General features: G+C 36.5%; 1 protein-coding gene and 1 long non-coding RNA gene across 2 annotated transcripts; one reads left to right on the forward strand and one right to left on the reverse strand.

Moving 5' to 3' along the window:
- Nucleotides 1-7,380: 7,380 nt before the first annotated feature.
- On the reverse strand, nucleotides 7,381-9,226 carry LOC140016694 (UDP-glycosyltransferase 83A1-like). Its single transcript, XM_072070284.1, has 2 exons — nucleotides 8,731-9,226; nucleotides 7,381-8,400 (listed from the first exon to the last, which is right to left on the reverse strand). The coding sequence occupies exons 1-2, from the start codon at nucleotides 9,209-9,211 to the stop codon at nucleotides 7,769-7,771; spliced, it is 1,113 nt and encodes a 370-aa protein (XP_071926385.1). The 5' UTR covers nucleotides 9,212-9,226; the 3' UTR covers nucleotides 7,381-7,768.
- On the forward strand, nucleotides 8,083-9,111 carry LOC140016695 (uncharacterized). The gene is made up of 3 exons (XR_011822893.1): nucleotides 8,083-8,198; nucleotides 8,284-8,881; nucleotides 8,981-9,111. It is a non-coding gene; the product is annotated as an uncharacterized lncRNA (long non-coding RNA).
- Nucleotides 9,227-15,406: the final 6,180 nt, after the last annotated feature.

The raw sequence follows: 15,406 nt of genomic DNA on the forward strand, positions 1-15,406 counted from the left end.
AGGGAGCAAAATTTCTGTTGTGGAGCAAACAGTCACTTAATAGCACTATTGGAACTAAACTATCCTATAATTTCTAGCACAACTTGACGGCCGTACGAATCATGCTGTTGTTATTTCTAGGACAACATGACGGCCAATTCTTATTGATTTGCAATATTTAGGGTTTCCAATTTGCATGGCCTCACAATTTCTTGTTGCTTTTACACACACATACACACACACATATATATATAGGCCAAATTTTCATTGCATTTAAACTGCTATTGTTTCTCTCTCTCTTTTTTTTTTATATAAAAAAAATCTATTTCCTAACAAATGTCAATTTTGTACCAAATTGAGGTTGTGAGTAAATCATATGTTTGGACCAAATTCAACTAAACAACAGTAAAAATGGAAATTCAGTTTTTTATACTCAACGTAGAGTTAAATTTTTGCTACTTTGCTCGTTCAAACTTGGCCACAATGTCTATTGAGCAATCAACAAGTAATACCTACGACGGCAAATTGTTGAATAAGATATAACAAAAGTATTTTAACTCCAACAATTTCTTGTGTAATTTAAGGCACTGCTTCTTTAGGACGAAAGTTATTATCTATACACACATGTTACACTAGATAATCTATTATGCACAAAAGAAAGTTATTATTTTCAATGAAAGTTTTTGCCTATTAAGGATGTAAAAAATATAGTAAAACATCCATAGATCTACTGTTTCTTCAGATTGATTTGTTGCACTAAAACGAATAGGATGCTGATGTTGAATTCAAAGCCAACATTTGAATTCAAAGCCAACATTATTGACTATCTCAAGCCAATATTGTTGCTTTTTGGCAAAATTTACAAATCCCACATCGGGTAGCTTAGCATTTGAGAGCTTGGCTTGAGAGTTATAAATAGCTCTCAAGTCCTCCAAATTGAATGTACCAAGAACAACAAAGAATTACCCATAAGGATTTTGTAATTCTTTGTATTCTTTCTTCTCTCCTAAATTATAAAAGCAGGCTGCTTGAGTGGTGCTCGGAGAGTAGGCAAAATTGGTCGAACTCCGTTATCAATTTTTCGGGTGCGTTCTTTCCTTATCTCTTTTATTTGTTCCGCATTTATTTATTAGTTTCTTTTCTATTGTAATATAGTATTCAATATATTTGTCTATATTTGCCGGGTTTATTTATAGTGTATTATACGATTCTCTTGGGTGTATTTTCTTATTCGTGTGTACGTATTATTTATGTATACACGGGTATAGTTGTGATAATACACCGTGCACGTAAGTTCTGTCTAGGAGACTCGGTTTTAAGTGGGACCGCTTGTGACCCCTCCAGCCTTTCTTGGGAATTTACTTGGAATGGTAATTCTGTCTAAGGAGATTGTTTTGACGATCTTTCTTGGGAATTACTGAATCGGTTTAATCACTAGTTGTAATTTTGAGTGGGAAAATACCCGATTTCCCCAACAAGTGGTATCAGAGCCGAAGGTTCGTCCTTTGGCTTGTTTGTAGTTTGTTATATTGAATACTATCATTTGAGTCTGTAATGGCATCTGACAATTCCACGTCAAGAATTATATCTGGGGCATCGACTTCCTCGTCCACATGGTCGAGGATTCCAATGTCAAGTTTGAAGGTGGCGGTGGACACATTTGACGGTACTGGCCATTTCGACATGTGGCAAGGCGAAGTCATGGACTCCCTTTTCCAACAGGGTCTTGACATTGCCATTGAAGAAAAGAAATCAGATGACATAGAAGAGAAGGAGTGGAGTACCATAAATCGGTTGGCATGCGGAACTATTCGATCGTGTTTATCCAAAGAGCAAAAATATTCTTTCAAGAACGAGACTTCTGCATGGAAATTGTGGAAGGCATTGGAGGGGAAATTTCTGAAGAAGAGTGGTCAGAATAAACTCCTAATGAAGAAAAAATTGTTCCGTTTCGATTACCAACCAGGTACTACTATGAATGAACACATCACTATATTTAGTCAATTAGTAGCAGACCTGTTTAATTTAGATGTAAATTTTGAAGATGAAGATTTGGCTTTGATGTTGTTATCATCCATTCCTGATGAATTTGAACATCTGGAAACTACGTTACTTCATGGGAAGGAAAATGTGTCTTTAGATGCTGTATGTTCTGCTTTGTATAGTCGTGAATTGAGAAAGCAGGATAAAAAGAAAAAGAAAGTAGCTGCAGCAGATGAAGCGTTAGTGGCAAGAGGTCATCAACAAAGCCAATCAAAGGGGAGAAGAGGAAGGTCCAAATCGAAAAGCAGAGTTGCCAAAGATGAGTGTGCTTTCTGTCGTGAGAAAGGGCACTGGAAGAAAGACTGTCCAAAGTTAAAGAAGAAAGGGAAAGCTCCGCAAGACGTAAATGTTGTAGAATGCAAAAGTGATGCGGAATCAGATTTCTCTTTGGTTGTATCACCTTTAACATCCCATCCAGATGAGTGGATTTTGGATTCAGTTTGTACCTACCATATGTCTCCCATACGGGAATGGTTCTTTGAATTTGAAGAACTTGATGGTGGAGTTGTGTACATGGGAAATGACAATCCATGTAAAACAGTTGGGATAGGTTCAATCAAGCTGCGTAATCATGATGGATCCACCAGAATCCTGAAGGATGTTCGGTTCGTGCCAAATTTGAAGAGGAATCTCATCTCCTTGGGACTCTTGGAGTCAAAAGGCCTGGAAGTGAAGATGCGAGATGGAATTCTTAAAGTAACTTCGGGAGCACTTGTGATGTTGAAAGATGTGAGGAAGAATAATATGTATTACTACCAAGGTAGTACAGTTGTTGGGACAGCAGCAGCAGCAACATCTTCCAGTAGCAAGAAAGATACGGAGGCAACAAAGTTGTGGCACATGCGATTGGGACATGCTGGTGAAAAATCCTTACAAAATCTTGCCAAACAAGGATTATTGAAAGGTACGAAAGTTTGCAAATTAGAATTTTGTGAGCATTGTGTTCTGGGAAAACAAAGAAAAGTGAAATTTGGCACTGGTATCCATAATACCAAGGGTATTTTGGATTATGTGCACTCAGATGTGTGGGGACCTGCCAAGACTCCATCCCTTGGTGGCAGGTATTATTTTGTCACTTTTATTGATGATTTTTCCAGAAGAGTTTGGGTGTTTACTATTAAGAGCAAGGATGAGGTGCTAGAGATTTTCCTTAAATGGAAAGCTCAGGTTGAAAACCAGACGGGAAGAAAGATCAAGATTCTCCGAACAGACAACGGTGGAGAATACAAGAGTGATCCCTTCCAGAAGATATGCCAAGAATGTGGCATAGTTCGGCACTTCACAGTTAGAAAAACACCGCAGCAGAATGGGGTGTCAGAGCGTATGAACAAGACACTAGTGGAGAAAGTACGTTGCATGCTGTCTAATGCTGGGTTAGGCAGAAAATTTTGGACTGAGGCTGTGACATACGCTCAACATCTCGTCAATCACTTGCCATCATCTGCAATCGGTGGCAAGACTCCATTAGAGGTATGGTCTGGAAAACTTGCAACAGATTATGATTCTTTGCGTATTTTTGGTTCTACTGCATATTATCATGTAAATGAATCAAAATTAGATCCACGTGCAAAGAAGGCTCTCTTTATGGGCTTTAGTGCTGGAGTTAAGGGATACCGATTGTGGTGTCTAGAAGCAAAGAAAACCATTATCAGCAGGGATGCTACCTTTGATGAATCTGCCATGTTGAATAAGGTAACACAAGATGGAACCAGTGGTACTCCTCAACAGGTGGAGTGTACGCCGAAGCAGGTGGAGTTTGAGCAATTAGTGGTGAGTCCAGCAAATAGAACCATCAGTGACTCTCCCATGGCAGAAGACGAGTCAGATGAGGAAGAGGTTTCAACCCAAGAACTTCAACAGCAGCAAGAGTCAATTGCCGTCAATAGGGCAAGACGAGAAATTCATAAACCTGCTCGTTTTGTTGACATGGTGGCTTATGCACTTCCAGTTATTGATGATGTTCCATCCACATTTTCTGAAGCAGTTCGAAGTACAGAAAATGATAGATGGAAAGATGCTATGGAAGAAGAGATGCAATCTCTTCAGAAGAACAAGACGTGGAAGTTGACACAACTACCGAAGGGCAAGAAGGTAATTGGATGCAAATGGATATTTGCAAAGAAAGAAGGATTTCCTGACAAGATTTATGTTCGCTACAAGGCAAGATTGGTGGCTAAAGGCTACGCTCAGAAGGAGGGAGTTGATTATAATGAGGTATTTTCTCCAGTTGTTAAACATTCCTCTATTAGAATTTTGTTGGCCTTGGTAGCGCAGTTGAATTTGAAACTAACTCAACTTGATGTGAAAACCGCGTTCCTTCACGGTGACTTGAAGGAGAAAATCTATATGTCTCAGCCAGATGGATTCAAAGTTGCTGGTAAAGAAAATTGGGTTTGTAAGCTGAGCAAATCGTTGTACGGATTGAAACAATCACCGAGACAATGGTACAAACGATTTGACCAGTTCATGATGAGTCAGAAGTACACAAGAAGCAAATACGATCACTGTGTGTATTTGCGCAAGCTACGAGATGATTCCTACATCTACTTACTCTTGTACGTTGATGATATGCTGATAGCATCAAAGAGCCAAGTTGAAATTGATAAATTGAAGGCTCAGTTGAGTAAAGAGTTCGAGATGAAGGATTTGGGAGAAGCCAAGAAGATTCTCGGCAAGGAAATAAGCAGGGATAGAACGAGCGGCAAGCTTTGTCTGACACAGAAGCAGTATTTGAAGAAAGTACTACAACGTTTTGGCATGAATGAAGAATCAAAACCTGTAAGTACTCCGCTTACTCCTCATTTGAAACTTAGTAGCCTATTATCTCCAAAGACGGATGAAGAGCGATCATACATGGCGAAAGTCCCGTATGCTAATGCAGTTGGCAGCTTGATGTATGCAATGGTGTGTACGAGACCCGACATTTCACAGGCAGTTAGTGTGGTAAGCAGGTTTATGCATGATCCAGGCAAGGGTCATTGGCAAGCTGTGAAATGGATTCTACGGTATATCCAAAATACCGTAGATGTTGGATTAGTATTTGAGCAGGATAAATCACTTGGTCAATGTGTAGTTGGATATTGTGATTCTGACTATGCAGGTGATTTGGATAAGCGACGTTCAACAACTGGCTACTTGTTCACATTTACCAAGGCGCCAGTCAGTTGGAAGCCTACTTTGCAGTCAACGGTGGCTTTGTCAACAACGGAGACAGAGTACATGGCAATTACAGAAGCTGTGAAGGAGGCAATTTGGCTTCAAGGATTGCTTGAAGACTTGGGAGTTGGTCAAAAACACATTGATGTATTTTGTGACAGTCAGAGTGCTATTCACTTAGCAAAGAACCAGGTCTTGCACGCAAGAACGAAGCACATTGATGTTCGCTATCACTTTGTGCGGGAAATTCTCGAAGAAGAGGAGATTTTTCATCAGAAGATTTGGACTGCGGAGAATCCTGCAGATATGCTGACTAAGGTGGTTACAAGGTCCAAGTTTGAACATTGTTTAGACTTGGTCAATATCCTGCATATTTGAGTTGGCGCCTAAGGGCGCAAATTTGGAAGCACCGCAAGGACCGTTTGGGTGAGAAGGTTTGTATTTTTGGTGGGACTAGAAATTATGCCAAGGTGGAGATTTGTTGAATTCAAAGCCAACATTTGAATTCAAAGCCAACATTATTGACTATCTCAAGCCAATATTGTTGATTTTTGGCAAAATTTACAAATCCCACATCTAGTAGCTTAGCATTTGAGAGCTTGGCTTGAGAGTTATAAATAGCTCTCAAGTCCTCCAAATTGAATGTACCAAGAACAACAAAGAATTACCCATAAGGATTTTGTAATTCTTTGTATTCTTTCTTCTCTCCTAAATTATAAAAGCAGGCTGCTTGAGTGGTGCTCGGAGAGTAGGCAAAATTGGCCGAACTCCGTTATCAATTTTTCGGGTGCGTTCTTTCCTTATCTCTTTTATTTGTTCCGCATTTATTTATTAGTTTCTTTTCTATTGTAATATAGTATTCAATATATTTGTCTATATTTGCCGGGTTTATTTATAGTGTATTATACGATTCTCTTGGGTGTATTTTCTTATTCGTGTGTACGTATTATTTATGTATACACGGGTATAGTTGTGATAATACACCGTGCACGTAAGTTCTGTCTAGGAGACTGGGTTTTAAGTGGGACCGCTTGTGACCCCTCCAGCCTTTCCTGGGAATTTATTTGGAATGGTAATTCTGTTTAAGGAGATTGTTTTGACGATCTTTCCTGGGAATTACTGAATCGGTTTAATCACTAGTTGTAATTTTGAGTGGGAAAATACCCGATTTCCCCAACAGCTGATTGCTGCACTTACTATTTTCTTGTGATTCAGTAACTTCGCTGACAGTTTTGATTTGCAAGTCTTTTAGGAAAAACTGTATGTAGGGAACTGCCTTTTGTCTTGAAGGGGTGTTTGTTTGTCGATAGTACCCACACGTGAAGTCATGGCTCTCTTACGCCAAACATGTTTTATTGCATGATTTGTCATACTATGTTAAATATACTATTGATTTATTAGCGTTAATTTCATTTGGCACCCTCAAATTATATCTTGATTCTTGCTTTAGTTTTTAAATTTTTGTGGTGGATGCTTTACTCTCTAAATTCTTAAACTCGTCTCATTTTATCATGTACAAAAATAAAATTATCAAGAGGGCAAAAATACACATTTATTTTTTAATCATGTTTTTATCTCATATAAAACACATTAAAAAGTACTACAATAAAAAATATAAGCAAATAAATTTCATTCCAATGCACTAATTAATTTTATTTCATTTAAAATAAGTATTGCTATAAGCATTAAGAAAAAACACATTGAGTTGCTTAGACTTCTTTATTGTGGATTATCTAATTTATTTTTGTGCTAAAAGATCAAATTCATAGTGTATCGATCACAAGTGGTAAAGCGTATATATTTGGAGATTAGGGAGGTAAAGTGTTAAAAGGGCTCAAGTTCAGGGGGCAAAGTGTAATTAAGCCAATAAATTATTCAGAAATTATGAACACTTTTGGCTTGATACATCTCCTCATCCTATGTAGTAGCTTACTATACTTGCCTAATCATGTATTCACAAATATATGCTTAAATGTGAGAATTGTTTTTACTTGTACAAAATATTCCTAAAATTAGTAATTCATTGTAACAAATTAGCCCAGATAAATATGCTTAATTACGTTAATTGAAAATATATTGGCAAATATTTGCTTGTTTCATCTAAGAGTGACAAACATCGAGTTAGTTAGCACCTAAACAAACAAGAAAAGTAAACTTGAAGTTCTAAAAAATTTTTAAAAGAAACTATTGAATTACCTGCTATAAAATGAAATGCAAAAGCATAAGTCAAAATCTCAAGGAAAAAATATACTAAATACTTTGATGTAGAGTGGAATCAATGCTAAATTGTATTGATAAGTGGCAGTCAAGCGTGCTCAGAGCACACTTAGTTGTTCTAATCATCCTTAATCCACTTGACAAAGTTGTTGAAATTCTTGCCAGAACATCCGTCTTCTCTAAGACTACTCATAACTTTTGCTTTTAAATCCAAGGCCCTCTCCTTGTAGCCTTTAACAGTGACTAGCTGCTCAATTTTGTTCTTAACTTCTCCTTGTGCAATGATTCCAATTCCATCTTTTTCCAATCTTAATCCAACCTTCCAATCATCACATATGTAGCTTCTATTAGTGAACTGGTCTGCAAAGTATGGCTAGCAGAGGAAAGGGACACCATTGCTTACACCTTCAATTGTAGAATTCCAACCACAGTGGCTGAGGAAGCAGGCAACTGAAGGATGACTCAGCACCTGTTGTTGAGGTGCCCAACTGGATAATCTTCCTCGTCCTTGTATTCGCTCTTTGAAACCTTTTGGATATGCATTATCTGTTTCTGCTGTTAAATTCCGCCTCACAACCCACGGGAATGGCATATTGGTGCGTTCAAGGCCTAGAGCCAGTTCTTGAAACTGTGTCTGGTCAAAAACTGTGAAGCTCCCTAATGCAACATAAATGACTGATTGGACTGGTTGTTTATCAAGCCACGCCAAGCAATCCGAGTCTTCAGGCCAGTAGGAACCAACTGATCTTCCAAGCTGGTTGCTAGCTAGAAGAGGGCCAATTGGCAACATTTCTGGAAATAAGGTAAAAACTGATGCCTCTAACTCATTACTCGAGTTGCCGATAATCCAATCAGCCATTTTTAATGTTCTGTTATTTTTTAATATAGCATAAAAAACAATACCCTGTGTGGTCGCATCACCGACACTGGCCCAAGCAAAGTGTTCAGAGTCCACGGCTAACATGGTGGATGATAACTGGACCATCTGCTTCTTCGTGATAGTTCCTGCCACAAAATTTGCCTTAATAAATGCCAAATTTGATAATCATTGTTCTGGCAAAGCATTTGTTTACTTTGCTGCAAAAATTTCCTTGCATTGATGAAAACTAATTCACTTGATATGCTTTTCAACTTTCAACTTATTTTGAAACACCCAAAATTGCACCTCCCTGTTTCCTATGAGTTTGTTACTTTGCTTGCATTATGATTTTTAACTTCATAGGTTCCAATTCTAAATCAACTTTATATTGTTTTACTGTTTTATGACTACAAAAAAGTAAGTGCCTATACGAAAATGATGAAACTGTAAAAGCATTATGCTGAAAGGAGTCTTACCAGAGCTGTCTATGATTCCATCGTGAATGAGCTTTGGAATATTGAGTTCCAGAGCCAATACAGCTGCTGCTGCAGGCCAGAAGGCTACAGCCCTGACTCCCATTTTCTTCGCGATCTCCAGTGCCCAACCCATGCTCTCATCAGTAATAAGGCATGTGATTTTGTCAGTTTCAGATTCATTCATCTTCTCCATTAGAGCCTCCAACTTTGCAGGCATAACACGAAAAATTGTCTTTGTTAACTTCCCCAGGTCATTTCTGTCTTCCCACGATTCCAGGCCATCTGGGACGGATACCAGATGCATCATATCAGGTACATTTTCTTCACCTGATAACGATTCAATGACTCGTTTGTGATCAAATTCCGTGTTCACAAATGTAACCTTGATGCCATTCTTGACTAGGCGCAAGGCAAGTTCCATTAGGGGAAGTACATGACCTTGTGCTGGATAAGGTATAGCTAGAACATGTGGAATGCCCATATTGTTTCTTGAACACTATACTACCACTATTATGTGTCCCTATTTATATGTTATAATTCATCTTTTTTTGTAATTAGGGAAAGCACCCATGGCATATCAAATGTCTAATGACCAATATGTGGTCAAGTTTTCCTGAGCCTGAGGGAGGCAATCTACTATGCTTTTGTTTTATAAGGCTCCTCTGTCTTAAGTGCACCTTCCTTTTTCTTAATTTTTTGATAATCTTGGCATCATTGCTAATCAATAATTTTAGATTGAAATGAAAATTGAAGATGGGTTGCAAAGGACAGATTGAGATGGGAGATGTTTTATTATTTTGACTATCACCAAAACTAAAAAGCATGTATCATTTTTCTAACTTTGTTACCATCACAGCATTGAAATGCAATGCAATATATGAAAGCAAATTTTGCTATCTTATCTTTAGTTGATAAGCAGTTTAGCTTAAGAGATATAACCGTGGAACTGAAAATTGCTAGTAGACAAAGTTTATGGGATGAGATGTAAATTTCCCATCACACAAAACTGCTCTTCTCAAGGACGGTCCTTTGTCTGACAAAGAAAACCAGACAATATATTATTGCTATTAATTGTGAGATAGGAAAATCAGTCTGCTCACATTCTTGTTAGCTTTAGAGTAATAAATGAGGTGATTATTTATTTGTCGGTGGGAGATTTTTCTTGAATTTGAACATCAAAAGAAAAAAAGAAATCCAGGGCCTCGGTCGTTGAAAACAGGGATTAAGGTAAAAAGGAACAGATGAAGTTACCGCTTCTTTTCCTCGTGTTTTATTTGTAGTAAATCAAATCCAACGTGAAAGAATTTATTGCCTTCTTAGTGATTATCATTAAACAAAACACCTGGAATAACTAAGGGCATTCTTAGTTCCGCGTTGAACTGGTAGAATAGATGCAAGAAACTCGAAGCATAAAGATACTGCATGCTGCTGTATTTCTTTCAGCATGCTGCATGCGAATGGAGGAGCAGCGTGTGGAAGTAAATATTGTCTTCTGGCATTGAATTTGTCTACAAGTACAAATTTGGCTGTGTTGTAATGACAATGAACCACCCCCTTCAGGGATTAGGATCCTACCCAATTACTACGGTGAGGTCCAGAATCAGTGGAGACAATGACGGACACAAAGGGGCCGTGGGATTGGACCATTAGGGGCCTTCCCAATTACTACGGCAAGGTCTACCATCAAAGGAGACAACGACGGGCACAAAGGGGTTGCACTCGGGCAACTGCCTCCAAAATTTTTCAAAAACACTAACCTTCACTTGGATTGAGAGATTTGACGAAATTTTTGAAATTCATTTAAATTGCGCTAGTTGTTTGGATTATTTAAGAGATCTTTGAATTTATAATTCACCAATCATCAAAAAATATTTTAAATAATACAACAGTCTATAATTTACAAATTCAAATATCTCCTAAATAATCTAAACAATTAGAGGAAGTTTGAACTCTATCCTTTTACCCCATCCTCAGTAAGTGTTTTTTATTATTTAATATGTTTATCTCTTTTAATTTCTCTCTGAAAACGACATCTTTTGTAATAACTCACTCTAATTTCCTTATATATATAAATAAATAAATAAATTTTATACACATAACGGTGTATACATTGTTACCATTGGATCCATAATATATGTGAAAAAGTTAAATTTTAAATTCAAATTTTGTATAGTGATCATTCATCTAATATTGAGAGTATATATACTGTCTGTGTAAGAAAATTAATTATATGTATATATATATATATATGTATATGTGTGTTATATATATACATATTAAATTTCATGATTATAATTTTAATGTATTTAGTATATCCTTACATTAGTTAACGTAAGGAAATAGATAATTGATAAATAAAAGGAAATTTAATCATGTTTAGAATTATCCTTATACGTGATTGACTTGATGTATTCGCCAAAAACCAACACCCGAACGAACAATCTAATCAATCAAGTCAAAGGAACAAGCAAGCATTGATATTTCCTCCAAGGCAAGTCTAATTTTTTTTTCCTTTTACAATTTATTGTATTTTGATTCATAATCATTAATTATTTAGACACATACATTATTTTCGATTTGTAATTTTGATATTTCTTTCATAATTATTAATTTATCAGTTGTTCTTATTCTAAATTTATCTCCTAGAATTTTTGTGTTAATTTGTATAGGGTTAATGTTTATTCATTGAATTTAATTAATGTTTATATGATTTTGGTTCATGAGTTAATTTTCATGTTTTGCTCTATACTTTGTCTCTTATTACTAAAAACATTTAGTGATTTAATCATTTCTTCAAAAGACATATCTGACATGGATGATGGTTCTTGATACTCTTACTGTTGAAAATCCATTGGCTCTGTTGCATAATTAAAGTTAAAGTTATCCCACCGTCCTTGATCATACCCGTTTGAATAAGGGTCACACCATACTTGAGATAGGGTGAAAAACCTCCACAAGTATTGATTGGAGCACTCAGGTCATCTTGAAATTCGGGGCACATGTCTGTTAAATGATGCAAGACATAACAGATCCCACAGGTTGCAACAGCCACTTTCTCTACATGAGACGTCAGTGCATCTAAATATTGATTATTAGAAAAAATACGAGCCTCATTACCCCTTCTAGAAATAAAATCCAGTTTATCACCAACATATTGAATATTAGCAGCCATAAACTAGTAAAATAATAATAATAATAACAATAATGATGATGATGATGATAATAATAATAAGAGTAAAATAAAAATAAAAATAAGATGAACTCAAAAAGAAACAATTTAATCAGGTACCAGTCCCCGGCAATGGCGCTAAAAATTGATAGGTACTGAACCTGTGCAATAATAAATGTCTACTCAAAAAAAATACAATTTTTGCATATAAGGTGAACATGGTCGAATCCACAGAAACTAGAAAAAATTCGTTTCTTCTAGAGTTCAAAGTCTTGGGGATGTCGCGCCCCATTTTTGAAAATAAATTTTATGTGTTAAAAAAATGAATTTTTTGATTTTAGAAAATAAATAAAGAAAAATTTGTCATTTGGTATTGAGTTTAGATGTACCAAGTCACTCAAGATAAATAATAAATAAAACCCTTTTAAGATGACTCCAGGTCTTTAAAAATAACAGAAAAGAGTTTGGGAATCACGGTTGAAGAAAAGGAAGGCGAAGATTTGATAGGTTCAAACTTAAAGCACTTTTCAATTTAACCAAAACTAGTTATGAGATTTAGTCGAAAATTTTCCTAGTCTAACTTATAAAACTTATCACATTTGGATACTTATATATGGATGCATTCTTAAACCTAGGGGGATCGAGAGGGTCGAGATGTCTCTTCAAAGTCTAATTAGTACCAATCATATTAATTGTGAGACCCAAAAAATGATCCTTCGAAGAGGTCACGAATATGCTGAAGATGAGATTCAAAAAGAGGAAACTATAATATAGATGAATATATATGACTTAAAAGAGAGGATTGCAATAGAATGGATATGGGAGACTAAGATTTGTGACTCAATTTTTCTTTTACAGAGGGGAATAAGAGCGTGCTAAGGCTAAGAAGGCATACTCGTTCATTTCCCATATTTGAAGGGTAACTCTTCAAGCAAATGGACTAGACTATTTCTAATTTCTTAAAATAAAATGCAATTCTAAATGATATGGTCCAAACATATAGATGGTAAGAGAATAATAGTAGGGGAAATATCATGCAATATGAGAAAAAAAAGATCCTAAAATGAAAACATGCATAAAATGTGACAGGTCGTCGGCCTGTGCAATAATAATAATAATAATGATAACCTAAATACCACTAAAAAGCTGTCATTAATTAATCCTAGGTACTGGAGCAGGGACTCTAGGTGTGCAATGGATTACTTGATTCACCCTGTTCCCGAAGAGTTTGCTGAATCCGATATATCAGAATTAATTAGTTGGCAAAAATTACTGAATAGTAGACAGTGGCAAGTAGGGTCGTCTCCTCAGGGACTGGAGATATTTGTCTCTTTTAAATGCCAATTGGTAAGGGGGGATTTCACCGAAATGAAACTAAAAATAATTAAACAATGTACAAAAAATGAACAAATAACTAGCACAAATTGAGCAGGAATTAAAACAAGACTAAAGAAATTCTAGCCAAGGATGCAACTACTCAGGCACAGTCCATTTATCCGATCATTGATACAAGAGAGGTTCACTTAATTCATTAATAGACTAGTTATAGCCATCGAGGAGCTCTAATGACCAATTTTTCCTTATTTTATAGATGACCAAGGTACGACCATTAATCACCCCTAACCAGAAAAGTATTACTAGGTACGACCGTAGGAATTAATTTTCCAATTGCATTAATAACTAGAAAAACCTAGCCCTAATCAATAACACGCTACGAGGGTTATTTAAATTAGATTGCACGTTCCCCTAATGTGAAAACACACCAGTTGCCACTAATATTAATCAATCAAACAATTACGGATTTAATTGACTAAATTGGCACGAGATTAATAAATCACATTGAACATCGGGCCCTTGACATCCAATTAATAAAATAATCCCTTGAAAATTCAAGCAGACAACGTGCAAATATTAATAAATAAAAGAACACGTGAAAACTAATTAGATCTCACAGATTTTCGGGACTGCGCCGTCGAGTTGACCCTTGACTAGATGGAAGGCTTAGCCACGCCGCATAATTAAATCACCACACGAATTAATAAATTGCAAAGGCATTGCGTTTTCTATTAGGAAGCAAGGAATAAAAGGTGTTTTTTCCGTTGGGGAATATTGTCGAACACCTGGCGTGTGTCAGAGGCCAGTCAGGAGAAAGAAGAGAAAAACTAAAGACTAGGCTAAAAACTAAACTAAAAGGTGGTGTCTTCCTTCCCTACGTTATCCCTATTTAAGAAACAAAAGAAAGATAGACTAAAGCTATCTAGGTGGTCCCCACACATGTGGACAAAGCCTCCAAAGTACTTCTTCTTCCAAGTCTCTCTACGTTGCTTTCTTTGAAGAGCCCAAATGACTAAATGCCTTCCACTAACTTGTGGTCCCCCACCAATTCAAGGGCCCAAGAACTGAAGCCCTTAGAAGTCTCCAATTTTTCATAAAGTCCCTCCTTTTTGATAGTTTTCTGCTTCATTCCTGGAATTAAGTCCAGATACCAAATATGAGTAAATATCAGCAATTAACACAATATTTATCAGGGATAAAAGGAAAAATTAATAATAAAATTACTAACAAATTATACCCTATCAATTCCCCCCATACCTGAATCATGCTTGCCCTCAAGTATAATTATCTCAGAAGTACAATCAAGATACGAAGTAATTTACAGCAGTTCATACCAAAGACGCCACTCCAAATTCCCCAACAACTTCATCGAAATCAAAATATACCAACTCAACAATGCTCACAGTTCAAAGTGCACTCATTCACTCCGAAGTGTATAGGATATATATATATATAAGATGGCTCTCAAATCAACACAATAGAATGACACTACCATAAGCTTGCTCATATATCATATCTCCACCACTTACTTATGAATTTAAATGCAGCAATCAAGGGACTTTGCAAGGTTGTAATGGGGTTAGGGTGAGAAGGTAGGATAAAAAGGAATCAAAAGGGTGTAAAGGTATAAAGAAAGTGCTCAGAAACTCACTACACAGATTCTTGCACATTGGAAACTTCAAGGCATCTCAACCATCACACGAGTAGAGTAAATTGGCACTTGCCACGACCTTCGACTTTTCCTTTCTCCTCTTTTTTTCTATATATTTTTTTTCCTTTTCTTTTTTTTTTTCAACAACTCCCAACCAGCACCATAAGAATCAACTTTACTCGTTGCTTTCTTGCATTTTGCCTTCTTTCCACCTCTTTTTTTTTTCTTTCTCTTTTTGTGGTTTTTTTTTTTTAGATTGCAATGCCTCTCAGATACTATTCCACAATTCTGTATAATGAAATCAAAGCACTTCTTCACACGAGGTTCAGAAAGAAAGTCTAAAAAGAGGTTTCACGGCTAAAAGCTGGGGTCTCAAGCAGAGAATAGGGGTTAAGGCTCAACTTGGCTCCCTAATGGTAGTAAACAATCCAAGGGTCGGTTTTAAGAAAGTCCAAAAATGGCTCATTCCTAGGTGCCCTATCATTTCAACGCATTAAACTCATATAAATGCAGCCTTGACA

This window comes from Coffea arabica, chromosome 11c (assembly GCF_036785885.1).
Source record: "Coffea arabica cultivar ET-39 chromosome 11c, Coffea Arabica ET-39 HiFi, whole genome shotgun sequence".
In the NCBI taxonomy this organism is placed as follows: domain Eukaryota; kingdom Viridiplantae; phylum Streptophyta; class Magnoliopsida; order Gentianales; family Rubiaceae; genus Coffea; species Coffea arabica.

Excerpts from the sequence above, each read along its gene's own strand:
- LOC140016694 (XM_072070284.1), bottom strand. The coding sequence starts at position 9,211 with ATGGGCATTCCACATGTTCTAGCTATACCTTATCCAGCACAAGGTCAT. Across the intron at positions 8,401-8,730 it reads TGGAATCATAGACAGCTCTG|GAACTATCACGAAGAAGCAG; the intron begins GTAAGACTCCTT and ends ATTTTGTGGCAG.